This window comes from Aphelocoma coerulescens, chromosome 5 (genome assembly GCF_041296385.1).
Source record: "Aphelocoma coerulescens isolate FSJ_1873_10779 chromosome 5, UR_Acoe_1.0, whole genome shotgun sequence".
Lineage (NCBI taxonomy): Eukaryota > Metazoa > Chordata > Aves > Passeriformes > Corvidae > Aphelocoma > Aphelocoma coerulescens.
The window spans coordinates 59,575,534-59,603,331 of record NC_091019.1 but is presented as its reverse complement, the minus strand read 5'-3'; the positions used below and the strand labels follow the sequence as shown (position 1 = coordinate 59,603,331).

The 27,798-nt window shown below is 53.5% G+C and overlaps 1 protein-coding gene across 1 annotated transcript; it reads left to right on the top strand.

Annotated features, from left to right (window-relative positions):
• Positions 1–516: 516 nt before the first annotated feature.
• AHNAK2 (AHNAK nucleoprotein 2) lies at positions 517–27,798 on the top strand. Its single transcript, XM_069018443.1, has 5 exons — positions 517–529; positions 1,294–1,350; positions 1,955–2,096; positions 2,424–2,599; positions 3,382–27,798. The coding sequence occupies exons 3-5, from the start codon at positions 1,961–1,963 to the stop codon at positions 26,812–26,814; spliced, it is 23,745 nt and encodes a 7,914-aa protein (XP_068874544.1). The 5' UTR covers positions 517–529; positions 1,294–1,350; positions 1,955–1,960; the 3' UTR covers positions 26,815–27,798.

Here is a 27,798-nt window from a genome sequence, read left to right as displayed (position 1 = left end):
AGCAGAAATTCCTGCTGGGACTTTTCCATGGTTTGCTTGCTTATAGAAGGCAATAAAATTTGAAGCCATTGGATGCAAAGTTTAGGTGGGCAAACAGAGCAGGGAAGGGATTTTTTTTTACTTTTGTCAATTCTTACTAATTGATCTGTCTGTTTTTAGTCTGTTCAGTCTGTAGATGCATACAATACATAAAGAAAACCAAAATCAGTGTACCATTGGTTTTGTCTCTCAGAACTCTGTCCCTTGTGGTTTTGAATGCTTTAACTTGAGAACTGTATTTGTTCTTGACCTAAAAAAAGTTATTGGTTACTTTTTATCCACCATCACTGACAGATTTTTACTCAGAAGGACAGTATGCATACCTAGAGAAACACTCCTAAAAATGAGTCACTCTTTAATGGTGGATGATCCTTTACCACTACTCATGTCTTTTCCACAGGTTAATGAAGTGGCAGTAGAAGATATTCGTCCAAGGCCACAAGGATCCTCTCCAGTTTATGAGTATCCCATAGAAGAAGACTATTTAAAGGCAAGACATTGAATTTTCATGCAGGAACCCATTAAGCTCATTATTAAGCTCATTCAAGAGGCTTTAGCTCCCACAAGTAGCAGAGGGTCATATGTCATAGAATGGGATATTGTTGCAGCCATATTGTCTTCCTTCCCCACCAAAATTGCATCTATATTCATTGATGGTTTTATTTTGTGCTGGACTTGCTGACCATGTTCTTGTTTATTGGCAAGAAAATGCATTTGACTTAATTCTATAAAGGACACAAGGCAGAGAGCATAAAGAAATTACAGTGTTTTTCCTGTTAGAATACATAACTGCCTTGAATCTAACTTGTAAGTATTTCAAAATTACCTGTACCTCTTGGTTATTCAAAGTTAGAGATTTAATTAGGACAGCCATGTTAAGGTAAGTAGCCAGCAGTTTAAAATTCATGCTGAAGTTGAATAAGTAAAAAAAAAGTATGTTTAAAAAATTGAAAGCATGAACAATATGCTACATTAGGACACAGAAAAGCTCCCAGTATCTTAAGACATTTGGTCTCTGACATTCATGTAATGTAAATTTTGGTACAATGAAGGGAGGCCTTGGCATCTAATTTACCACTGGGATTAGTATAGCTAAATCATTCATGTTGTACATTGAACTTGATCCTGATTTTGTTCTGTTGCCATTAAAGTCAGCCTCAGTTCTTACTCTAAACCAGGAATTTAAATTGACTTTTGTTGTACTTAAGAACGCCATGACTTTGGAACATTAAATAATTAAAAAATATTTTTCAGCTTCAAGAAGAAAACAAAAAACATTCTACAGACAAATCAAAACAGAGTCATCCACAGGTCAGTCTAAAAGCACTCCATAGTTTTAGATGTGAGCCTTGTAAATAGTAAAGTTTGTTATAACACAGACATGAATGGGTGGACAGAAGCAAGGACAAATGGGCAAAGAATCACTTTGGACTTGTTTTAACCAGAAACTTCCCGAGTGGCCGAGATGTGGCACAGGCATGAACATTTATTTGTCCTACTTGTGGTCCATCCATAATTCTTTTTAGAATTCTTTCTTTAGCCTTCTCTGATTCCAGTGCAGTACAGCACTAGCTCTTAGTCTGACTTTTCTGGCACACTGACTTTAATTCGAGTGGTTAACATCTTCACAGAAAATACAGTCTTTCAGCCCTAAAAGTTTCCATATGTCTCACATTTTAAAATTATAACCTATTTTCCCTAAGGCCCTGATCCAACATAACCCTAACACATGTGCTTAATTCTAATTTAGAACAGAATCAAACCCACACTGAGTAAGTATATCCTCTATTTGGATAGTCTTTCTTGAACTATCGAAAATACACGTGAGGAGATGGAATTTTTTATTGTAGAAAACTTAGAACCCTTTAATGCTAATTAATAAAAATTACAAATTCATATGTTTTTCTGACTCTAGGAGACAATGGAAGTGACCCTGAAAACAGAAGCGGAAGCTGGTGCTAGTGGTTTTAGTGTGAAAGGTGGAGGAAATGAAGGAATATTTATTAAAAAAGTACTTAAGGAATCTCCTGCTTCAAAAATATTTAGTCTTAGAGAAGGTACAGTCTGATTTTTTATTTTGTTTTGGTTTTATTCTGTATCTTTAAATAATGAGATTAGTAGCTGCATGATCTGCCATCTCTTTAGGTATCAAACCAACTAATGTTATCTGTGAGCTTAACCTGTCCATATTAATAATTTCTAAGACTTGCTTGAACAATAATGAAATTTGATGGTTTTTGTATACCATTAAAAAATCAGTTTTCACTGGAAGAGTGAAAGAGACACATAGAAAGTAGTATATACAAAACTAAATTGAAAAAAAAATTGAAAAAAACTATAAGAAAACACAAAGTAATTAAAATTATATATGATTCCACTTGCAGGTGATCAGCTTCTAAGTGCTACAATATTTTTCGATAACATCAAATATGAAGATGCACTCAAGATTCTCCAGTATTCCGAGCCATACAGAGTCCAATTCAGCCTCAAAAGAAAAATTGCCATGCAAGAAGATCTAGAAGATCCTACAGCCCAGCACAAAAAGGAAAGAACACGCGAGGTAGATATTTGAATAGTTTACAAAGTTTGGGTAACACACTGTAATAATATGCTGTGTGGGAATAGATCAGAAAACACCCGTGTCTTCTTAAGACTTAGGCATGTGTTTAAACTTACTAGCATGAATATTCATGACAAAAAAAAAAATTCCCACACAATATTTGCGGCTTTTAAAATATCTTGAGTGAGACTATAGAGCTTACATAAATCCACAGTCTTGTGTTAGGGTATAAAAATATTCTTTAGTGAGTCAGCATTTTTTTATTGTTAATTGTCCACTGATCAAAAAGACTTGGGTAATCTCTGTAATACTTATATTCAATATGTTCAAAAATGTAATTTATCAGTGAACATTTTTCTCCAAAGCTCCTCCATAAGATTGTCTATTAAAAAATATGTGTTTAACCACTGATATTTTGATACACATACAATCTCTTCATAGGTTTCCATCAACTTAAAGATTTTTTTTCTTCATATACATATATATAAATAGTATATATAATATATATTTGTACAGACATATATAGAGATACATATAGAAACCTCTGTTTACTGCAATGTTTTGCAAAGAATGAAAATCTTCAGAAATACATATATTACAGCCATTTGTTTCATGTAATTTCTTCCTCACATTACATATTTACATAATCTTCAGGAATTTTTTTATATAACAAGTAGATATTAGTAATAAAAAGAACATTTTTCCACTTATTTTATAGTATGTTTTTTATTTTCAGTTGCACCTGTATTTAGGTTACTTCTGACTACTATTTGTTCTTTTAGGAAAAAGAACTCAGTGAGAGCATTCCTGAAGAAACACTGCATGTTTCAGGAAAAGCCATTTCAGAAGAAGACAGGGAAACATTAATTGTAAGCCAAAGGGTAGGAAGAAGTAAGAGACCTAAAAAAGATCGATTATCATGGCCAAAATTTCAATCAATCAAAAATAAAAAGATATTGAGGCACAGAAGATCTCATAGTACATCAGATGCATATGAGCCTGCTACACAGGATATTTCCCCTACAAGCACAGACACAGAGTCTCAATTTCCACAAGAAGTCCATACCAAAGAGAAAAAAGGAAGCCAAAGGAAGCTGAAGTTCCCTAGCATTGGATTCAGAATGCACAGGTCCAAAACAGAACAACAAGAGAAGCAAAAAAAAGAAATAAAAACTACACTGATCTCTGGAAGAGAAAAAATACATAAAGATGATATAAGCCTGGAAAATCCTGAAATCTTAACTGTTGAATATACCACATCTCCTGCTTATGAAATAAAAACAGGGGAGGTACATGAAACATTAACAAAAGACTTAAAAGATATAAAAAACGGCATTCCATCTCATATAAAACAATACCCTGAAGTTGAAATAAGCATTAAAAAAGAAAAAGACAAGGAAGCAACATCAAAATTTAGTGTACCTGAAGTACCAGACATAACAACAGAGATACCAAAGCCCAGTTTAGAAACAGCTGATCTGAAAGTAAGCCCAACTAAAAAATCACCGCAAGCCTCATCAAAATCCCGAAAAAAGAAACAGAAAGGATCAGCAGATAAAAAAGATGGAGAAAGTGGAATTAACATAGATGTGATGGGTCACACAGCTAAAGGATCTGTACAGGTAAAAGGCCTAGAAATAGGCACTGCTAAAGCAGAATTACAGACATCTGACACACTGGAAACAGGAGAAAAACAAGCAGAAGAAGACACACAAAAACTAAATATTCAGAAAATAAATTTTGGAATTTCCATGCCCAAAAGAAAAGAGACAGAGACTGACACCACCAAAAAGGGAAGTGATGTTCCACAGTCAGTACCAGAAAAAAGAGCTGATATGACTTCAGAGGACAGCAGGAATTTCGATGTGAAAACTCATATGCCAGATGCAGAAGTATCTACTTGGAAAATACAAATGCCATCATTCAAAATGGCCAAAACACCTAAAACTGACATGAAAATAACAAGAGAAGGAAGCAGAGAGGACACAGAAGATAGAGTAAAAAAAGAACAGGTGGAGGAAGATGGCATGCCCACAAATGACAAGGCCTTAAACATAGAAATTGGAATGAAGACAGGAGAAAAAGATATAGAGGGGAAAGAAAGCAAATTCAGATTGCCAAAGTTAAAATTCCCTACATTTACCTGGTCGACTACCAAGGAAGAAACAGACCAAACTGAAGGACAGATACCTGAAAGGGAAGGAAAAGTGCAAATATCAGAAAAAACAGGAGGACTTGAGGTATGTGGACCAACAGGAGAAATTAAGGTTCCAAGTGCTGAAATGGAAATAGAGATATCTGAAGGAAAACTAAATGAAAACAACATAAAACAAAAGCCAGAAGTCCAGGTACCAAGTCCAAAAAAAGTAATTATGAAACCTTCCCAAATGAAAACTAGTATTGAAGAAGCAAAAGGAAATATATTGATTTCAAAACCTGATATTGAAATAGAGAAGAGTGATTTCAGTAAAAAATCAAAACAAAAAGAGGAAATGTCAGAAAATACACAATCTGACATCAAAGCTCCCAAGGTAGACATCAGCCTGCCCTCCGTCGACGTCACCCTCCCCCAAGCCAGCGTCGACCTGCAGGCACCCGAGGCCGCCCTCGGCCTGGAAGGGGAAGTCAAAGCCCCAGAGAAGGAGGCCGCCAAGACCAAGGACGGCAAGTTCAAGATGCCCAAGTTCGGCATGCCTTCCTTTGGCTGGTCCAGCAGCAGAGAGGCCAAGGGCACCGTGGCCGCCGAGGTGGACGTCAGCCTCAAGGAGCCTCAAGTGACGGTGCCCTCGGGAGCTGCCGAAGTGGACGTGACCCTGCCGGGGGCCGAGATCCAAGTGCCCGGCGTGGAGGTGACCGTCGAGACGGCCGCCGTAGCAGCAGAGGGCGAGAAAGGCCGATTCAAGATGCCCGACGTCAAGATGCCCAGCGTCAAGCTGCCCAAAGTCAAAGCTCCCCACGCCCAGGTCAGCCTGCCCAAGGCCGACGTCTCGCTGCCCAAAGGCCAGGAGGGCGAAGTCGCCCTGCAGGGCCCCGAGGCCGAAGCCAGCCTGGAGGTGGCTGCCGGCAAAGCTGAGGGCGGCGGCATGAAAATACACATGCCCAAAGTCAAGGTGCCCAGCGTGGTCTTCTCCAAGCCCACCATCAAGGCTCCCAAACTGGATGCAGACGTCAGCCTCCCGCAGGCAGAGCTCAAGGCCAGCGATGCCGACGTCAGCATTGCAGCCCCCGACGTCAAGCTGCCCTCCGTCGAAGGCTCCCTCGAGCTCCAGGCGCCCGACATAGACCTCAAAGCGCCCTCCGCCGAAGGCAAGCTCGAGCTGGAAGGCGCGGGCCTCAAAGGCAAGCTCAAGATGCCCAAGTTCGACAAGCCCAAATTCGCAGTGTCCTCCCCCAAGGCCGAAGCACCCGCAGCCGAGGTCAGCCTGCCCAGCGCAGAGCTCGACCTCCCCTCCGCCACCGTCACGGCCGCAGGGGAGGGCCCCACGCTGGGCCTCAAAGCCGACGTCCCCGGTGCCAAGACCGAAGGCGCCGGCTGGAAGCTGGAGAAGCCCTCCCTCAAAATGCCAAAAGCTGACATCAAAGCTCCCAAGGTAGACATCAGCCTGCCCTCCGTCGACGTCACCCTCCCCCAAGCCAGCGTCGACCTGCAGGCACCCGAGGCCGCCCTCGGCCTGGAAGGGGAAGTCAAAGCCCCAGAGAAGGAGGCCGCCAAGACCAAGGACGGCAAGTTCAAGATGCCCAAGTTCGGCATGCCTTCCTTTGGCTGGTCCAGCAGCAGAGAGGCCAAGGGCACCGTGGCCGCCGAGGTGGACGTCAGCCTCAAGGAGCCTCAAGTGACGGTGCCCTCGGGAGCTGCCGAAGTGGACGTGACCCTGCCGGGGGCCGAGATCCAAGTGCCCGGCGTGGAGGTGACCGTCGAGACGGCCGCCGTAGCAGCAGAGGGCGAGAAAGGCCGATTCAAGATGCCCGACGTCAAGATGCCCAGCGTCAAGCTGCCCAAAGTCAAAGCTCCCCACGCCCAGGTCAGCCTGCCCAAGGCCGACGTCTCGCTGCCCAAAGGCCAGGAGGGCGAAGTCGCCCTGCAGGGCCCCGAGGCCGAAGCCAGCCTGGAGGTGGCTGCCGGCAAAGCTGAGGGCGGCGGCATGAAAATACACATGCCCAAAGTCAAGGTGCCCAGCGTGGTCTTCTCCAAGCCCACCATCAAGGCTCCCAAACTGGATGCAGACATCAGCCTCCCGCAGGCAGAGCTCAAGGCCGGCGATGCCGACGTCAGCATTGCAGCCCCCGACGTCAAGCTGCCCTCCGTCGAAGGCTCCCTCGAGCTCCAGGCACCCGACATAGACCTCAAAGCGCCCTCCGCCGAAGGCAAGCTCGAGCTGGAAGGCGCGGGCCTCAAAGGCAAGCTCAAGATGCCCAAGTTCGACAAGCCCAAATTCGCAGTGTCCTCCCCCAAGGCCGAAGCACCCGCAGCCGAGGTCAGCCTGCCCAGCGCAGAGCTCGACCTCCCCTCCGCCACCGTCACGGCCGCAGGGGAGGGCCCCACGCTGGGCCTCAAAGCCGACGTCCCCGGTGCCAAGACCAAAGGCGCCGGCTGGAAGCTGGAGAAGCCCTCCCTCAAAATGCCAAAAGCTGACATCAAAGCTCCCAAGGTAGACATCAGCCTGCCCTCCGTCGACGTCACCCTCCCCCAAGCCAGCGTCGACCTGCAGGCACCCGAGGCCGCCCTCGGCCTGGAAGGGGAAGTCAAAGCCCCAGAGAAGGAGGCCGCCAAGACCAAGGACGGCAAGTTCAAGATGCCCAAGTTCGGCATGCCTTCCTTTGGCTGGTCCAGCAGCAGAGAGGCCAAGGGCACCGTGGCCGCCGAGGTGGACGTCAGCCTCAAGGAGCCTCAAGTGACGGTGCCCTCGGGAGCTGCCGAAGTGGACGTGACCCTGCCGGGGGCCGAGATCCAAGTGCCCGGCGTGGAGGTGACCGTCGAGACGGCCGCCGTAGCAGCAGAGGGCGAGAAAGGCCGATTCAAGATGCCCGACGTCAAGATGCCCAGCGTCAAGCTGCCCAAAGTCAAAGCTCCCCACGCCCAGGTCAGCCTGCCCAAGGCCGACGTCTCGCTGCCCAAAGGCCAGGAGGGCGAAGTCGCCCTGCAGGGCCCCGAGGCCGAAGCCAGCCTGGAGGTGGCTGCCGGCAAAGCTGAGGGCGGCGGCATGAAAATACACATGCCCAAAGTCAAGGTGCCCAGCGTGGTCTTCTCCAAGCCCACCATCAAGGCTCCCAAACTGGATGCAGACGTCAGCCTCCCGCAGGCAGAGCTCAAGGCCAGCGATGCCGACGTCAGCATTGCAGCCCCCGACGTCAAGCTGCCCTCCGTCGAAGGCTCCCTCGAGCTCCAGGCGCCCGACATAGACCTCAAAGCGCCCTCCGCCGAAGGCAAGCTCGAGCTGGAAGGCGCGGGCCTCAAAGGCAAGCTCAAGATGCCCAAGTTCGACAAGCCCAAATTCGCAGTGTCCTCCCCCAAGGCCGAAACACCCGCAGCCGAGGTCAGCCTGCCCAGCGCAGAGCTCGACCTCCCCTCCGCCACCGTCACGGCCGCAGGGGAGGGCCCCACGCTGGGCCTCAAAGCCGACGTCCCCGGTGCCAAGACCGAAGGCGCCGGCTGGAAGCTGGAGAAGCCCTCCCTCAAAATGCCAAAAGCTGACATCAAAGCTCCCAAGGTAGACATCAGCCTGCCCTCCGTCGACGTCACCCTCCCCCAAGCCAGCGTCGACCTGCAGGCACCCGAGGCCGCCCTCGGCCTGGAAGGGGAAGTCAAAGCCCCAGAGAAGGAGGCCGCCAAGACCAAGGACGGCAAGTTCAAGATGCCCAAGTTCAGCATGCCTTCCTTTGGCTGGTCCAGCAGCAGAGAGGCCAAGGGCACCGTGGCCGCCGAGGTGGACGTCAGCCTCAAGGAGCCTCAAGTGACGGTGCCCTCGGGAGCTGCCGAAGTGGACGTGACCCTGCCGGGGGCCGAGATCCAAGTGCCCGGCGTGGAGGTGACCGTCGAGATGGCCGCCGTAGCAGCAGAGGGCGAGAAAGGCCGATTCAAGATGCCCGACGTCAAGATGCCCAGCGTCAAGCTGCCCAAAGTCAAAGCTCCCCACGCCCAGGTCAGCCTGCCCAAGGCCGACGTCTCGCTGCCCAAAGGCCAGGAGGGCGAAGTCGCCCTGCAGGGCCCCGAGGCCGAAGCCAGCCTGGAGGTGGCTGCCGGCAAAGCTGAGGGCGGCGGCATGAAAATACACATGCCCAAAGTCCAGGTGCCCAGCGTGGTCTTCTCCAAGCCCACCATCAAGGCTCCCAAACTGGATGCAGACGTCAGCCTCCCGCAGGCAGAGCTCAAGGCCGGCGATGCCGACGTCAGCATTGCAGCCCCCGACGTCAAGCTGCCCTCCGTCGAAGGCTCCCTCGAGCTCCAGGCACCCGACATAGACCTCAAAGCGCCCTCCGCCGAAGGCAAGCTCGAGCTGGAAGGCGCGGGCCTCAAAGGCAAGCTCAAGATGCCCAAGTTCGACAAGCCCAAATTCGCAGTGTCCTCCCCCAAGGCCGAAGCACCCGCAGCCGAGGTCAGCCTGCCCAGCGCAGAGCTCGACCTCCCCTCCGCCACCGTCACGGCCGCAGGGGAGGGCCCCACGCTGGGCCTCAAAGCCGACGTCCCCGGTGCCAAGACCGAAGGCGCCAGCTGGAAGCTGGAGAAGCCCTCCCTCAAAATGCCAAAAGCTGACATCAAAGCTCCCAAGGTAGACATCAGCCTGCCCTCCGTCGACGTCACCCTCCCCCAAGCCAGCGTCGACCTGCAGGCACCCGAGGCCGCCCTCGGCCTGGAAGGGGAAGTCAAAGCCCCAGAGAAGGAGGCCGCCAAGACCAAGGACGGCAAGTTCAAGATGCCCAAGTTCGGCATGCCTTCCTTTGGCTGGTCCAGCAGCAGAGAGGCCAAGGGCACCGTGGCCGCCGAGGTGGACGTCAGCCTCAAGGAGCCTCAAGTGACGGTGCCCTCGGGAGCTGCCGAAGTGGACGTGACCCTGCCGGGGGCCGAGATCCAAGTGCCCGGCGTGGAGGTGACCGTCGAGACGGCCGCCGTAGCAGCAGAGGGCGAGAAAGGCCGATTCAAGATGCCCGACGTCAAGATGCCCAGCGTCAAGCTGCCCAAAGTCAAAGCTCCCCACGCCCAGGTCAGCCTGCCCAAGGCCGACGTCTCGCTGCCCAAAGGCCAGGAGGGCGAAGTCGCCCTGCAGGGCCCCGAGGCCGAAGCCAGCCTGGAGGTGGCTGCCGGCAAAGCTGAGGGCGGCGGCATGAAAATACACATGCCCAAAGTCAAGGTGCCCAGCGTGGTCTTCTCCAAGCCCACCATCAAGGCTCCCAAACTGGATGCAGACGTCAGCCTCCCGCAGGCAGAGCTCAAGGCCGGCGATGCCGACGTCAGCATTGCAGCCCCCGACGTCAAGCTGCCCTCCGTCGAAGGCTCCCTCGAGCTCCAGGCGCCCGACATAGACCTCAAAGCGCCCTCCGCCGAAGGCAAGCTCGAGCTGGAAGGCGCGGGCCTCAAAGGCAAGCTCAAGATGCCCAAGTTCGACAAGCCCAAATTCGCAGTGTCCTCCCCCAAGGCCGAAACACCCGCAGCCGAGGTCAGCCTGCCCAGTGCAGAGCTCGACCTCCCCTCCGCCACCGTCACGGCCGCAGGGGAGGGCCCCACGCTGGGCCTCAAAGCCGACGTCCCCGGTGCCAAGACCGAAGGCGCCGGCTGGAAGCTGGAGAAGCCCTCCCTCAAAATGCCAAAAGCTGACATCAAAGCTCCCAAGGTAGACATCAGCCTGCCCTCCGTCGACGTCACCCTCCCCCAAGCCAGCGTCGACCTGCAGGCACCCGAGGCCGCCCTCGGCCTGGAAGGGGAAGTCAAAGCCCCAGAGAAGGAGGCCGCCAAGACCAAGGACGGCAAGTTCAAGATGCCCAAGTTCGGCATGCCTTCCTTTGGCTGGTCCAGCAGCAGAGAGGCCAAGGGCACCGTGGCCGCCGAGGTGGACGTCAGCCTCAAGGAGCCTCAAGTGACGGTGCCCTCGGGAGCTGCCGAAGTGGACGTGACCCTGCCGGGGGCCGAGATCCAAGTGCCCGGCGTGGAGGTGACCGTCGAGACGGCCGCCGTAGCAGCAGAGGGCGAGAAAGGCCGATTCAAGATGCCCGACGTCAAGATGCCCAGCGTCAAGCTGCCCAAAGTCAAAGCTCCCCACGCCCAGGTCAGCCTGCCCAAGGCCGACGTCTCGCTGCCCAAAGGCCAGGAGGGCGAAGTCGCCCTGCAGGGCCCCGAGGCCGAAGCCAGCCTGGAGGTGGCTGCCGGCAAAGCTGAGGGCGGCGGCATGAAAATACACATGCCCAAAGTCAAGGTGCCCAGCGTGGTCTTCTCCAAGCCCACCATCAAGGCTCCCAAACTGGATGCAGACGTCAGCCTCCCGCAGGCAGAGCTCAAGGCCGGCGATGCCGACGTCAGCATTGCAGCCCCCGACGTCAAGCTGCCCTCCGTCGAAGGCTCCCTCGAGCTCCAGGCGCCCGACATAGACCTCAAAGCGCCCTCCGCCGAAGGCAAGCTCGAGCTGGAAGGCGCGGGCCTCAAAGGCAAGCTCAAGATGCCCAAGTTCGACAAGCCCAAATTCGCAGTGTCCTCCCCCAAGGCCGAAGCACCCGCAGCCGAGGTCAGCCTGCCCAGCGCAGAGCTCGACCTCCCCTCCGCCACCGTCACGGCCGCAGGGGAGGGCCCCACGCTGGGCCTCAAAGCCGACGTCCCCGGTGCCAAGACCGAAGGCGCCGGCTGGAAGCTGGAGAAGCCCTCCCTCAAAATGCCAAAAGCTGACATCAAAGCTCCCAAGGTAGACATCAGCCTGCCCTCCGTCGACGTCACCCTCCCCCAAGCCAGCGTCGACCTGCAGGCACCCGAGGCCGCCCTCGGCCTGGAAGGGGAAGTCAAAGCCCCAGAGAAGGAGGCCGCCAAGACCAAGGACGGCAAGTTCAAGATGCCCAAGTTCGGCATGCCTTCCTTTGGCTGGTCCAGCAGCAGAGAGGCCAAGGGCACCGTGGCCGCCGAGGTGGACGTCAGCCTCAAGGAGCCTCAAGTGACGGTGCCCTCGGGAGCTGCCGAAGTGGACGTGACCCTGCCGGGGGCCGAGATCCAAGTGCCCGGCGTGGAGGTGACCGTCGAGACGGCCGCCGTAGCAGCAGAGGGCGAGAAAGGCCGATTCAAGATGCCCGACGTCAAGATGCCCAGCGTCAAGCTGCCCAAAGTCAAAGCTCCCCACGCCCAGGTCAGCCTGCCCAAGGCCGACGTCTCGCTGCCCAAAGGCCAGGAGGGCGAAGTCGCCCTGCAGGGCCCCGAGGCCGAAGCCAGCCTGGAGGTGGCTGCCGGCAAAGCTGAGGGCGGCGGCATGAAAATACACATGCCCAAAGTCAAGGTGCCCAGCGTGGTCTTCTCCAAGCCCACCATCAAGGCTCCCAAACTGGATGCAGACGTCAGCCTCCCGCAGGCAGAGCTCAAGGCCGGCGATGCCGACGTCAGCATTGCAGCCCCCGACGTCAAGCTGCCCTCCGTCGAAGGCTCCCTCGAGCTCCAGGCGCCCGACATAGACCTCAAAGCGCCCTCCGCCGAAGGCAAGCTCGAGCTGGAAGGCGCGGGCCTCAAAGGCAAGCTCAAGATGCCCAAGTTCGACAAGCCCAAATTCGCAGTGTCCTCCCCCAAGGCCGAAGCACCCGCAGCCGAGGTCAGCCTGCCCAGCGCAGAGCTCGACCTCCCCTCCGCCACCGTCACGGCCGCAGGGGAGGGCCCCACGCTGGGCCTCAAAGCCGACGTCCCCGGTGCCAAGACCGAAGGCGCCGGCTGGAAGCTGGAGAAGCCCTCCCTCAAAATGCCAAAAGCTGACATCAAAGCTCCCAAGGTAGACATCAGCCTGCCCTCCGTCGACGTCACCCTCCCCCAAGCCAGCGTCGACCTGCAGGCACCCGAGGCCGCCCTCGGCCTGGAAGGGGAAGTCAAAGCCCCAGAGAAGGAGGCCGCCAAGACCAAGGACGGCAAGTTCAAGATGCCCAAGTTCGGCATGCCTTCCTTTGGCTGGTCCAGCAGCAGAGAGGCCAAGGGCACCGTGGCCGCCGAGGTGGACGTCAGCCTCAAGGAGCCTCAAGTGACGGTGCCCTCGGGAGCTGCCGAAGTGGACGTGACCCTGCCGGGGGCCGAGATCCAAGTGCCCGGCGTGGAGGTGACCGTCGAGACGGCCGCCGTAGCAGCAGAGGGCGAGAAAGGCCGATTCAAGATGCCCGACGTCAAGATGCCCAGCGTCAAGCTGCCCAAAGTCAAAGCTCCCCACGCCCAGGTCAGCCTGCCCAAGGCCGACGTCTCGCTGCCCAAAGGCCAGGAGGGCGAAGTCGCCCTGCAGGGCCCCGAGGCCGAAGCCAGCCTGGAGGTGGCTGCCGGCAAAGCTGAGGGCGGCGGCATGAAAATACACATGCCCAAAGTCAAGGTGCCCAGCGTGGTCTTCTCCAAGCCCACCATCAAGGCTCCCAAACTGGATGCAGACGTCAGCCTCCCGCAGGCAGAGCTCAAGGCCGGCGATGCCGACGTCAGCATTGCAGCCCCCGACGTCAAGCTGCCCTCCGTCGAAGGCTCCCTCGAGCTCCAGGCGCCCGACATAGACCTCAAAGCGCCCTCCGCCGAAGGCAAGCTCGAGCTGGAAGGCGCGGGCCTCAAAGGCAAGCTCAAGATGCCCAAGTTCGACAAGCCCAAATTCGCAGTGTCCTCCCCCAAGGCCGAAGCACCCGCAGCCGAGGTCAGCCTGCCCAGCGCAGAGCTCGACCTCCCCTCCGCCACCGTCACGGCCGCAGGGGAGGGCCCCACGCTGGGCCTCAAAGCCGACGTCCCCGGTGCCAAGACCGAAGGCGCCGGCTGGAAGCTGGAGAAGCCCTCCCTCAAAATGCCAAAAGCTGACATCAAAGCTCCCAAGGTAGACATCAGCCTGCCCTCCGTCGACGTCACCCTCCCCCAAGCCAGCGTCGACCTGCAGGCACCCGAGGCCGCCCTCGGCCTGGAAGGGGAAGTCAAAGCCCCAGAGAAGGAGGCCGCCAAGACCAAGGACGGCAAGTTTAAGATGCCCAAGTTCGGCATGCCTTCCTTTGGCTGGTCCAGCAGCAGAGAGGCCAAGGGCACCGTGGCCGCCGAGGTGGACGTCAGCCTCAAGGAGCCTCAAGTGACGGTGCCCTCGGGAGCTGCCGAAGTGGACGTGACCCTGCCGGGGGCCGAGATCCAAGTGCCCGGCGTGGAGGTGACCGTCGAGACGGCCGCCGTAGCAGCAGAGGGCGAGAAAGGCCGATTCAAGATGCCCGACGTCAAGATGCCCAGCGTCAAGCTGCCCAAAGTCAAAGCTCCCCACGCCCAGGTCAGCCTGCCCAAGGCCGACGTCTCGCTGCCCAAAGGCCAGGAGGGCGAAGTCGCCCTGCAGGGCCCCGAGGCCGAAGCCAGCCTGGAGGTGGCTGCCGGCAAAGCTGAGGGCGGCGGCATGAAAATACACATGCCCAAAGTCAAGGTGCCCAGCGTGGTCTTCTCCAAGCCCACCATCAAGGCTCCCAAACTGGATGCAGACATCAGCCTCCCGCAGGCAGAGCTCAAGGCCGGCGATGCCGACGTCAGCATTGCAGCCCCCGACGTCAAGCTGCCCTCCGTCGAAGGCTCCCTCGAGCTCCAGGCACCCGACATAGACCTCAAAGCGCCCTCCGCCGAAGGCAAGCTCGAGCTGGAAGGCGCGGGCCTCAAAGGCAAGCTCAAGATGCCCAAGTTCGACAAGCCCAAATTCGCAGTGTCCTCCCCCAAGGCCGAAGCACCCGCAGCCGAGGTCAGCCTGCCCAGCGCAGAGCTCGACCTCCCCTCCGCCACCGTCACGGCCGCAGGGGAGGGCCCCACGCTGGGCCTCAAAGCCGACGTCCCCGGTGCCAAGACCGAAGGCGCCGGCTGGAAGCTGGAGAAGCCCTCCCTCAAAATGCCAAAAGCTGACATCAAAGCTCCCAAGGTAGACATCAGCCTGCCCTCCGTCGACGTCACCCTCCCCCAAGCCAGCGTCGACCTGCAGGCACCCGAGGCCGCCCTCGGCCTGGAAGGGGAAGTCAAAGCCCCAGAGAAGGAGGCCGCCAAGACCAAGGACGGCAAGTTCAAGATGCCCAAGTTCGGCATGCCTTCCTTTGGCTGGTCCAGCAGCAGAGAGGCCAAGGGCACCGTGGCCGCCGAGGTGGACGTCAGCCTCAAGGAGCCTCAAGTGACGGTGCCCTCGGGAGCTGCCGAAGTGGACGTGACCCTGCCGGGGGCCGAGATCCAAGTGCCCGGCGTGGAGGTGACCGTCGAGACGGCCGCCGTAGCAGCAGAGGGCGAGAAAGGCCGATTCAAGATGCCCGACGTCAAGATGCCCAGCGTCAAGCTGCCCAAAGTCAAAGCTCCCCACGCCCAGGTCAGCCTGCCCAAGGCCGACGTCTCGCTGCCCAAAGGCCAGGAGGGCGAAGTCGCCCTGCAGGGCCCCGAGGCCGAAGCCAGCCTGGAGGTGGCTGCCGGCAAAGCTGAGGGCGGCGGCATGAAAATACACATGCCCAAAGTCAAGGTGCCCAGCGTGGTCTTCTCCAAGCCCACCATCAAGGCTCCCAAACTGGATGCAGACGTCAGCCTCCCGCAGGCAGAGCTCAAGGCCGGCGATGCCGACGTCAGCATTGCAGCCCCCGACGTCAAGCTGCCCTCCGTCGAAGGCTCCCTCGAGCTCCAGGCACCCGACATAGACCTCAAAGCGCCCTCCGCCGAAGGCAAGCTCGAGCTGGAAGGCGCGGGCCTCAAAGGCAAGCTCAAGATGCCCAAGTTCGACAAGCCCAAATTCGCAGTGTCCTCCCCCAAGGCCGAAGCACCCGCAGCCGAGGTCAGCCTGCCCAGCGCAGAGCTCGACCTCCCCTCCGCCACCGTCACGGCCGCAGGGGAGGGCCCCACGCTGGGCCTCAAAGCCGACGTCCCCGGTGCCAAGACCGAAGGCGCCGGCTGGAAGCTGGAGAAGCCCTCCCTCAAAATGCCAAAAGCTGACATCAAAGCTCCCAAGGTAGACATCAGCCTGCCCTCCGTCGACGTCACCCTCCCCCAAGCCAGCGTCGACCTGCAGGCACCCGAGGCCGCCCTCGGCCTGGAAGGGGAAGTCAAAGCCCCAGAGAAGGAGGCCGCCAAGACCAAGGACGGCAAGTTCAAGATGCCCAAGTTCGGCATGCCTTCCTTTGGCTGGTCCAGCAGCAGAGAGGCCAAGGGCACCGTGGCCGCCGAGGTGGACGTCAGCCTCAAGGAGCCTCAAGTGACGGTGCCCTCGGGAGCTGCCGAAGTGGACGTGACCCTGCCGGGGGCCGAGATCCAAGTGCCCGGCGTGGAGGTGACCGTCGAGACGGCCGCCGTAGCAGCAGAGGGCGAGAAAGGCCGATTCAAGATGCCCGACGTCAAGATGCCCAGCGTCAAGCTGCCCAAAGTCAAAGCTCCCCACGCCCAGGTCAGCCTGCCCAAGGCCGACGTCTCGCTGCCCAAAGGCCAGGAGGGCGAAGTCGCCCTGCAGGGCCCCGAGGCCGAAGCCAGCCTGGAGGTGGCTGCCGGCAAAGCTGAGGGCGGCGGCATGAAAATACACATGCCCAAAGTCAAGGTGCCCAGCGTGGTCTTCTCCAAGCCCACCATCAAGGCTCCCAAACTGGATGCAGACGTCAGCCTCCCGCAGGCAGAGCTCAAGGCCGGCGATGCCGACGTCAGCATTGCAGCCCCCGACGTCAAGCTGCCCTCCGTCGAAGGCTCCCTCGAGCTCCAGGCGCCCGACATAGACCTCAAAGCGCCCTCCGCCGAAGGCAAGCTCGAGCTGGAAGGCGCGGGCCTCAAAGGCAAGCTCAAGATGCCCAAGTTCGACAAGCCCAAATTCGCAGTGTCCTCCCCCAAGGCCGAAGCACCCGCAGCCGAGGTCAGCCTGCCCAGCGCAGAGCTCGACCTCCCCTCCGCCACCGTCACGGCCGCAGGGGAGGGCCCCACGCTGGGCCTCAAAGCCGACGTCCCCGGTGCCAAGACCGAAGGCGCCGGCTGGAAGCTGGAGAAGCCCTCCCTCAAAATGCCAAAAGCTGACATCAAAGCTCCCAAGGTAGACATCAGCCTGCCCTCCGTCGACGTCACCCTCCCCCAAGCCAGCGTCGACCTGCAGGCACCCGAGGCCGCCCTCGGCCTGGAAGGGGAAGTCAAAGCCCCAGAGAAGGAGGCCGCCAAGACCAAGGACGGCAAGTTCAAGATGCCCAAGTTCGGCATGCCTTCCTTTGGCTGGTCCAGCAGCAGAGAGGCCAAGGGCACCGTGGCCGCCGAGGTGGACGTCAGCCTCAAGGAGCCTCAAGTGACGGTGCCCTCGGGAGCTGCCGAAGTGGACGTGACCCTGCCGGGGGCCGAGATCCAAGTGCCCGGCGTGGAGGTGACCGTCGAGACGGCCGCCGTAGCAGCAGAGGGCGAGAAAGGCCGATTCAAGATGCCCGACGTCAAGATGCCCAGCGTCAAGCTGCCCAAAGTCAAAGCTCCCCACGCCCAGGTCAGCCTGCCCAAGGCCGACGTCTCGCTGCCCAAAGGCCAGGAGGGCGAAGTCGCCCTGCAGGGCCCCGAGGCCGAAGCCAGCCTGGAGGTGGCTGCCGGCAAAGCTGAGGGCGGCGGCATGAAAATACACATGCCCAAAGTCAAGGTGCCCAGCGTGGTCTTCTCCAAGCCCACCATCAAGGCTCCCAAACTGGATGCAGACGTCAGCCTCCCGCAGGCAGAGCTCAAGGCCGGCGATGCCGACGTCAGCATTGCAGCCCCCGACGTCAAGCTGCCCTCCGTCGAAGGCTCCCTCGAGCTCCAGGCGCCCGACATAGACCTCAAAGCGCCCTCCGCCGAAGGCAAGCTCGAGCTGGAAGGCGCGGGCCTCAAAGGCAAGCTCAAGATGCCCAAGTTCGACAAGCCCAAATTCGCAGTGTCCTCCCCCAAGGCCGAAGCACCCGCAGCCGAGGTCAGCCTGCCCAGCGCAGAGCTCGACCTCCCCTCCGCCACTGTCACGGCCGCAGGGGAGGGCCCCACGCTGGGCCTCAAAGCCGACGTCCCCGGTGCCAAGACCGAAGGCGCCGGCTGGAAGCTGGAGAAGCCCTCCCTCAAAATGCCAAAAGCTGACATCAAAGCTCCCAAGGTAGACATCAGCCTGCCCTCCGTCGACGTCACCCTCCCCCAAGCCAGCGTCGACCTGCAGGCACCCGAGGCCGCCCTCGGCCTGGAAGGGGAAGTCAAAGCCCCAGAGAAGGAGGCCGCCAAGACCAAGGACGGCAAGTTCAAGATGCCCAAGTTCGGCATGCCTTCCTTTGGCTGGTCCAGCAGCAGAGAGGCCAAGGGCACCGTGGCCGCCGAGGTGGACGTCAGCCTCAAGGAGCCTCAAGTGACGGTGCCCTCGGGAGCTGCCGAAGTGGACGTGACCCTGCCGGGGGCCGAGATCCAAGTGCCCGGCGTGGAGGTGACCGTCGAGACGGCTGCCGTAGCAGCAGAGGGCGAGAAAGGCCAATTCAAGATGCCCGACGTCAAGATGCCCAGCGTCAAGCTGCCCAAAGTCAAAGCTCCCCACGCCCAGGTCAGCCTGCCCAAGGCCGACGTCTCGCTGCCCAAAGGCCAGGAGGGCGAAGTCGCCCTGCAGGGCCCCGAGGCCGAAGCCAGCCTGGAGGTGGCTGCCGGCAAAGCTGAGGGCGGCGGCATGAAAATACACATGCCCAAAGTCAAGGTGCCCAGCGTGGTCTTCTCCAAGCCCACCATCAAGGCTCCCAAACTGGATGCAGACATCAGCCTCCCGCAGGCAGAGCTCAAGGCCGGCGATGCCGACGTCAGCATTGCAGCCCCCGACGTCAAGCTGCCCTCCGTCGAAGGCTCCCTCGAGCTCCAGGCGCCCGACATAGACCTCAAAGCGCCCTCCGCCGAAGGCAAGCTCGAGCTGGAAGGCGCGGGCCTCAAAGGCAAGCTCAAGATGCCCAAGTTCGACAAGCCCAAATTCGCAGTGTCCTCCCCCAAGGCCGAAGCACCCGCAGCCGAGGTCAGCCTGCCCAGCGCAGAGCTCGACCTCCCCTCCGCCACCGTCACGGCCGCAGGGGAGGGCCCCACGCTGGGCCTCAAAGCCGACGTCCCCGGTGCCAAGACCGAAGGCGCCAGCTGGAAGCTGGAGAAGCCCTCCCTCAAAATGCCAAAAGCTGACATCAAAGCTCCCAAGGTAGACATCAGCCTGCCCTCCGTCGACGTCACCCTCCCCCAAGCCAGCGTCGACCTGCAGGCACCCGAGGCCGCCCTCGGCCTGGAAGGGGAAGTCAAAGCCCCAGAGAAGGAGGCCGCCAAGACCAAGGACGGCAAGTTCAGGATGCCCAAGTTCGGCATGCCTTCCTTTGGCTGGTCCAGCAGCAGAGAGGCCAAGGGCACCGTGGCCGCCGAGGTGGACGTCAGCCTCAAGGAGCCTCAAGTGACGGTGCCCTCGGGAGCTGCCGAAGTGGACGTGACCCTGCCGGGGGCCGAGATCCAAGTGCCCGGCGTGGAGGTGACCGTCGAGACGGCCGCCGTAGCAGCAGAGGGCGAGAAAGGCCGATTCAAGATGCCCGACGTCAAGATGCCCAGCGTCAAGCTGCCCAAAGTCAAAGCTCCCCACGCCCAGGTCAGCCTGCCCAAGGCCGACGTCTCGCTGCCCAAAGGCCAGGAGGGCGAAGTCGCCCTGCAGGGCCCCGAGGCCGAAGCCAGCCTGGAGGTGGCTGCCGGCAAAGCTGAGGGCGGCGGCATGAAAATACACATGCCCAAAGTCAAGGTGCCCAGCGTGGTCTTCTCCAAGCCCACCATCAAGGCTCCCAAACTGGATGCAGACGTCAGCCTCCCGCAGGCAGAGCTCAAGGCCGGCGATGCCGACGTCAGCATTGCAGCCCCCGACGTCAAGCTGCCCTCCGTCGAAGGCTCCCTCGAGCTCCAGGCGCCCGACATAGACCTCAAAGCGCCCTCTGCCGAAGGCAAGCTCGAGCTGGAAGGCGCGGGCCTCAAAGGCAAGCTCAAGATGCCCAAGTTCGACAAGCCCAAATTCGCGGTGTCCTCCCCCAAGGCCGAAGCACCCGCAGCCGAGGTCAGCCTGCCCAGCGCAGAGCTCGACCTCCCCTCCGCCACCGTCACGGCCGCAGGGGAGGGCCCCACGCTGGGCCTCAAAGCCGACGTCCCCGGTGCCAAGACCGAAGGCGCCGGCTGGAAGCTGGAGAAGCCCTCCCTCAAAATGCCAAAAGCTGACATCAAAGCTCCCAAGGTAGACATCAGCCTGCCCTCCGTCGACGTCACCCTCCCCCAAGCCAGCGTCGACCTGCAGGCACCCGAGGCCGCCCTCGGCCTGGAAGGGGAAGTCAAAGCCCCAGAGAAGGAGGCCGCCAAGACCAAGGACGGCAAGTTCAGGATGCCCAAGTTCGGCATGCCTTCCTTTGGCTGGTCCAGCAGCAGAGAGGCCAAGGGCACCGTGGCCGCCGAGGTGGACGTCAGCCTCAAGGAGCCTCAAGTGACGGTGCCCTCGGGAGCTGCCGAAGTGGACGTGACCCTGCCGGGGGCCGAGATCCAAGTGCCCGGCGTGGAGGTGACCGTCGAGACGGCCGCCGTAGCAGCAGAGGGCGAGAAAGGCCAATTAAAGATGCCCGACGTCAAGATGCCCAGCGTCAAGCTGCCCAAAGTCAAAGCTCCCCACGCCCAGGTCAGCCTGCCCAAGGCCGACGTCTCGCTGCCCAAAGGCCAGGAGGGCGAAGTCGCCCTGCAGGGCCCCGAGGCCGAAGCCAGCCTGGAGGTGGCTGCCGGCAAAGCTGAGGGCGGCGGCATGAAAATACACATGCCCAAAGTCAAGGTGCCCAGCGTGGTCTTCTCCAAGCCCACCATCAAGGCTCCCAAACTGGATGCAGACGTCAGCCTCCCGCAGGCAGAGCTCAAGGCCGGCGATGCCGACGTCAGCATTGCAGCCCCCGACGTCAAGCTGCCCTCCGTCGAAGGCTCCCTCGAGCTCCAGGCGCCCGACATAGACCTCAAAGCGCCCTCTGCCGAAGGCAAGCTCGAGCTGGAAGGCGCGGGCCTCAAAGGCAAGCTCAAGATGCCCAAGTTCGACAAGCCCAAATTCGCGGTGTCCTCCCCCAAGGCCGAAGCACCCGCAGCCGAGGTCAGCCTGCCCAGCGCAGAGCTCGACCTCCCCTCCGCCACCGTCACGGCCGCAGGGGAGGGCCCCACGCTGGGCCTCAAAGCCGACGTCCCCAGTGCCAAGACCGAAGGCGCCGGCTGGAAGCTGGAGAAGCCCTCCCTCAAAATGCCAAAAGCTGACATCAAAGCTCCCAAGGTAGACATCAGCCTGCCCTCCGTCGACGTCACCCTCCCCCAAGCCAGCGTCGACCTGCAGGCACCCGAGGCCGCCCTCGGCCTGGAAGGGGAAGTCAAAGCCCCAGAGAAGGAGGCCGCCAAGACCAAGGACGGCAAGTTCAAGATGCCCAAGTTCGGCATGCCTTCCTTTGGCTGGTCCAGCAGCAGAGAGGCCAAGGGCACCGTGGCCGCCGAGGTGGACGTCAGCCTCAAGGAGCCTCAAGTGACAGTGCCCTCGGGAGCTGCTGAACTGGATGTAACCTTTCCTGAAGCTGAGGTCCAAGCGTCCACTTTTGACAATCCCTTAGATTCTTCCTCCAGTAAAGAGGATGAAATTGGTAAATCTAGAAGTTCTTTATTTAGAATGCCTAAAATTTCTCTTTCCAAAAGTTTCAAACCTGATATAGAAAACCAGTCTGGAGTTGATGTTACCGTTTCAGAAACTCTTTGTTATTCTCCAAGAGAGGAAACTTCATTTCCTTCAGAGAGTGTTGGATCTAAACCTTTTTCTGACATTAAGGGTGATAGTGTGTCTAAAAGTACCAAATTCAGAATTCCTAGCATTGGTTTCTCTAAAGCTGAAGTGAGTTCATCTAAAATTGATGTGGAGTCCTCATTACATAAAGGGGATATTACTCTTACTAAATACCAAATTAATCTAACAGAATCTCAATCAAAAGTAGCATCTCCTGTTGATGAAAATGTTTCGGATTTTGAAATTTTAAGTGAAGATGGTTCTGAGGAGCAAGGAGTTCCGAAGCTAGAAGGTAAAACAACATCTGCTGAAATATCTTTGGTTGATACAGAGATCACAGTTAAAATTCCTAAATTCCGAAAACCTAAATTCAGAATTCGATCTAAGGGAAAAGCATCTGAAAGTGACATTGTTTCCAACATGGAATCTGGAATTTCCAAGGGAAGGATAACATCTGATACGACTGATCCTGATACTGAAAAACCAGCTCAAATCTCTGATGCCCAACTTGGTGTAAAGTTGCTTAAGCCTTCACTTGTTCTGGATGCACCAACAATGGATCCAAATTTCTCACCAACGGAGGTTACCTTGCCAAAATTAGAAGCAGAAATCCATGGCTCTGATTTAGAGTGCAAGGCAGAGCAGGAAGTAGTTTCAGGAGAGATGGGTACTGAGGAGAAGGAAAACAAATTTAAATCATCAAAATTCAAACTACCTTCATTTAGGTGGTCACCAAAGAAAGAAGCTATTGCTCCTTCTCACGTTGAGGAACATCTGGAAGGACCCACTTTGTCTACTTTATCTGGAGACACAGGATCTGAATTAACTTTTCCTACTCCTGAGAATCAATACCTCCATGCAGAATTTGATACAACAGAAAAAGATGGTGAAAAGGTCAAAACCAAGAAGTCCCAATTCACCATGCCAAAGATCTCATTCCCTAAAATTAAGGGTCAGAAAGTCCAGGTCTCTCTGCCCATCCTGGAAACTGATGTTTCTGGACCCAAACAAGAAAAAGAAGTTGTTTCTGTTCAGAAATCTGAGAAAGGGAGTAGTGAAGAAGGGGCAGGACTGGGCATAAAAGTTCCAAAAGTTACAGTCCCAACTTTGGAATTTTCCAAACCAGAAGCCAAAATAGAGATGGATATTAGCGTGCCTACAGGTGAGGTCACACTTCCTACCTGTGAAGAAGATGGGTTTACACTGAAATCAGCTGCTGCTAATGCCAGCCTCTCCACCTCAGATATTAAGATGATAACTGAAGGTTCGCTTGAGGTGAAGAGTCCTGACATAAGTGTTGAAAGAACATCAAGTGAAATTGCTGTGGGTGATGTAGAGATAAAAGTTGAAGGTTCTGAAGTGAAAACAAAAATGTCTAAATTCCAAATGCCAAAGGTAGGAATTACACTTTCTAAAGGGAAAGGGTCAGAAAAGGATGTTGGCCAATCCAAATCAGAAATCAAGGTTCCCCAACTAAAAGCAACGGTAGAAATATCTGACATTGCTGTTGAAGCACCAAACTTGGAGGAGGAATGTGGCACTGGAACAGAGACTTACAGCCCTGAAGTCAAAATGACCAAAACTGACAGTAAGGCATCAGAGGTTGATGCTCACCTCCCATCAGCTGACATTTCTATTCCAAAAACAGACAGTGATATTCAGGATTCAGATGCAGCAGTAAAAATCAAGGGGGAAATAAAGCAAGATGGAGATGGAGAGGAGAAAGAAGGACATTTCAAAATGCCAAAATTCAAACTTCCATCCTTCAGTTGGTCACCAAAGAAGGAAGCAAGTGTTAAATCAGATTCTGGAGCAGATTTGGAAGACCAAAAGCTTGCTGTCATGTCAAGCAGAATGGACACAGAAATGAAAGGAACTGCAACTGATGATCAAGGTAGTGGGCCAGACCTTGATCTGGAAATATCTGCAGGAAAAGTTGAACAAAAAAGTCCAATTAAAAAGCCTCAATTTGTCATGCCTAGAATTTCACTCTCGAAGATCAAGGTTCCAAAATCTCAGTCTCGTTCACCAAAAGTTGAAGCTGATGCTCATCATCCTAAAACAGAAATAGAGGGTGATGATTCAATTAAGATACCTGATATAGAAAAAAGTCATCCTGAATGGACTGTAGAAGGGGCACAAATAAGCATAAAACTGGATGACACTAAGGTCCACACTCCGGAGTTTTCCAGAATAGAAACTGAAGCCTCTAAAACTGAAATGACAGTCAGCTCAGCAAAGACTGATGCTTCTTTGACTCTTTCAGAGGGGAGTTTTCAACAGCTTGACTTAAAAATAAGTTCTACCAATGAAGATAGCATTCAAAAAACAGGTATTAAGCTCCCCAAAGGAGAAGCTTCAGTTAATTTGAAGAGCCCTGATATATTAACAGAAAGCTCATCAGTTGTGGATGGAAGAAAAGTGAAATTGGAAGGTCCTGAAGGGAAGATTAAAATGCCCAAATTCCAGAAGCCGAAGTTTGGAATCTCCCTAATAAAAGGGAAAGGCCCAGAGACAGAGATCAGCTCTCCAACTATAGAAGCTGAGCTACCCCAGCTAAAAACGACGAACGAAATTGCTGACATTGCTGTGGGAGTTTCACAATCAGAACCTACACCTGATATGTCAGATCCTGGACTAGTTGATGATAAGATAAAAACACCCCAAGCTCTGATGGGTGGCATTGAAGATGCAAAGGTAGACATAAGCACCCAGTCAGTGTCTAAACCAAAGACAGAGGGAGTTAGTGAGAGTTTTGAGGAAAAGGAAATCAAATTAAAAGAACATGAAATAAAAGCTGGAGAAGTTCAGACTGAAGAACATCAGGGATGGTTTAAAATGCCAAAATTCAGAATACCTGCATTTGGCAGGTCATCCTTAAAGGCAAAAACAAGTGATGCTGATATTGAAAAAAATATGGAAAAAGCTCAGGAAACTATTCCTTCTGCAAAAGTACAAACTGAAACAAGTATTCCTGAAAATACCTTCTCATTACCACATGCAGTTGCTGAAATTACTATTGGAAAAGAGGGGATTCAAAAATTAGCAGATTCTGTGAAGAGTTCTGATGTTAGCTTGCCAAAGATGGAAGGAGATATTTCATTATCCACAGAAAGAACAGATAGTAGAGTGAATATTCCAAAAACTGAAACTTACGAAGACGTAGTTAAGTCCAGTGCTGAAGGACATACTTCAGAAATCACAGTGTCTGCAGCAGAGTTGTCTAAATCACACCTAAGTGCTTCAGAAACTGACAAACACAAGAGTTCAACACATAGGTTTCCTACATGTACTCTGACTTTTCCAGAGCATAAAGGCAAATCACAGGACATAGAAGTCCAAAAGGTAGAAAGTTCCATGAAGTTAGAGACATCAGGAGTAGCAGGCAAACCATCATCAACTGAAATTACTCTGGATGCAACACAGAAGAAAATAGATGTCAGTCTTCCAAAGGAAGAGCTAGATATTCAAAATAAAGAGGCAGCAAGTAAAAAGGGAAAGATAAAGGGTGAGGTGAAAATCATAGGAAAAGACAGTGAAGAAAGTCAATTAAAGAAGACTTCGTTTACAACAAAAGGATCAGAAGATGGTACTTATGCTACTGCTAAGCTGGAAGATCTAAAGGTAGAAGTCCCGACAGTGAAGACAGATGTTAAAATTACTAGAGTAGATCCTGAAATGAAATTTCAAGTGAAAAGTGTTGAAAAGGATGTGTCTGCAGGAGTGGAAGTGCAAGTAGAAGACAGAGCAGAAACGAGTAAAATTAAAGCATACAAGTTTAAGCTTCCAAGGTTTGGAATGTTGTATTCAGAAATCAAGGGGTTTGAAGATGATACCAATTTGCCAAAGTCAGAAGCTGATTCAACACCTAAAAGTGGAATAGGCACAGCAGAAATGCAGTTACAAAAACCAGAAGGATCTATTGGCCTGAAAAGTCCAGCTCAAGATCATACGGAAGCATCTGCCAGAGTAACAGGGGAAACAATGGACCAAACACAAGGTGTCCCAGAAATAAGTGTGAGAATTCCCAAACTAAAAATACCAAGATTCACTTTCAGAACTCTCCCAATTGAAGCTGATGTTTTACTGTCAAAAGTGGAAACAGATCCAAAGGGCTGTAGTACTGACATTGAAGTAGTGCAACTGCAAGCAAGCTCTGCTATCCCCAAAGAAACACCAGGAGCTCTAGAGGGGGGTATTCAAAAAGCAAAAAGCAAAATTGTAATGCTGACTGAACCTGACATTAAAACAGCACAAATGACAGCTACCATAGAGTCCTCGCTCTCAAGTGCAGGGCAAGACATTCATTGGTCTTATATAGAGGGCCAAGAAGTAAGTGAGAAAGTAGAACCTGAACATGTTGCTATTGAAAGGTGTGAGATTTACACTACTGAAATACTGAAAGAATCAGAGATTCTGTCATCAGAGGTCAAAACTGCTACTTTGGGATTCTCATTGCTCAAGGCGAAGTTGCCTGAATCACACAGTGATTTAGAGGTGCTGGTCCAGCAGCCATCTCCGACAGGAGGTGCATCAGTGAGAAAACCTACAGGTGCTGGTGAAAGCCTCGGAGTGGCAGCACAGAGAACTGCCAGTGCTGAGCTTAAACTCTCTGACAAACCACACCGTGAGTCTGAAGAATCTAGAGGAAAAGTAAGTTTGACAAAGTTAAAAACATCTGCTACTGAAGTAAAGTGTTCCAGTAAACTTGAAGAGAGTTTTCCTGATAAATCACCAGAGGGAATAACAGCAGCTCCTCTCTCTAAAGATGAAGATGTAGTTGAAGCAGTGGAAGGTGAAGAAAAAGACATAGCCAATGAGAAAGAAAAGACTGATAGTAAAAGATCTCCTGGAAGATTCAAATTTTGGCTTCCAAGTATTGGCTTTTCATCTTCTGGGGATGAAACAAGCACAGATGCAAAACCAGAAATAAAAAAATCAGTTCCAGAAGATGTGAAACCTGCTGACACATCAGATGATTCCTCTAAGCAGGCTGAAAAAGCTGGATGGTTTAGACTTCCCAAGCTTGGTTTCACATCTCCTTCCAAAAAGGCTAAGTCAGTTGACAAAGAAGAGGTGGGTCATAAAGAGGGGAGCCTCTCAGATGAAGACAGCCCAACAGATAAACCAGATGTGTTTTTTGATGCGCAAGAAAGCTTATCACCTAAAGAAATAGGAGAGGGTGAAAAAGCTGAAATTGACGGGGCCTCATCTATTGTGACATCTTCAGCAAGAACTGAACTAATCTTGTTGGAGGAAGAAAAAGATAGTAAATCTAATATTGTTGGAGATAAAACCAAATGAAGTTGTATTTTCTCAATCCTCAATGAAAACAGAATCATCCATATGTACAGAAGAGAATGTTTTCCTAATTTTCTACTAACTGAAAACTAAAACCCAAAGCTGGTTTCATGAGAACTTGAACAGAATTTACCATATTTAAATTTTCAATTACATAGATGTACTACATTGTACACTAATAAAAATAATGATTTCTTCAAATCTACTCCAAAGGCAACAATTATGACAGGCACAGAGGAGCCCATAGTCTGAGCAAAGTCTGAGTAGATACCTGAACCATGAAAGTAAATCATTGAAAGCCTCAAGGACAGCAAAAGACTTGTTAAATAGGCTTCTCAAAACACACCAGTTATATTTAGATTACAGATTATTTCTAGAATGGGTTATAAAATAGTACTATGAGAACTATACTTACCTGTTAAGATTTTGGATTTTTTTGATCTACTTTGCTTTGTTATTAAAATGTTTTTCTTTATTTCAGCTAAGGTAGTATGTATATTCCACAAACACTCTAAAATACAAAATAAAAGTTAAATACTAGTGTAGAGAGACTAATGCTTTGCCTCTTCCTCTCCTCTCATTTTTTTATTATTGTGGTGGGTCATATTTAGCCTTACAATAATAATAAAAAAAAAAACAGCAAAAACCAACAGATTAATTCCAAGACCAAAAAACATGTAACTAAATCATGTTTGTAAGATACCAGAATAAAACATGCTTACAAAGAATATTATTCAAATGTGGATAAATAAATTTTAATGTATATACTTATGGGATAGTTTAATGCTTTGAATGATCTGCCACACTGGTGGAATTGCTTCAGAGATTTTCTGGGAAAGGAGGTGTATATAATTATTTGCTTCTTTGTTTATATTAATGCTTAAGTGCACAATGAAAACCAGAGTGCATATGTGACAGCCTTCACATGTACCATTAAAACACTCTCTGTATTCTTAATTCACAATAAACTCACCATACGAATAATAA

What these genes read in the sequence shown, in the direction of transcription:
- AHNAK2 (XM_069018443.1), top strand. Translation starts at nt 1,961, where the DNA reads ATGGAAGTGACCCTGAAAACAGAAGCGGAAGCTGGTGCTAGTGGTTTT. An exon ending in AATATTTAGTCTTAGAGAAG is followed by an intron (nt 2,097 to 2,423) that starts GTACAGTCTGAT and finishes TTCCACTTGCAG; the next exon opens with GTGATCAGCTTCTAAGTGCT. An exon ending in AAAAGGAAAGAACACGCGAG is followed by an intron (nt 2,600 to 3,381) that starts GTAGATATTTGA and finishes TTGTTCTTTTAG; the next exon opens with GAAAAAGAACTCAGTGAGAG.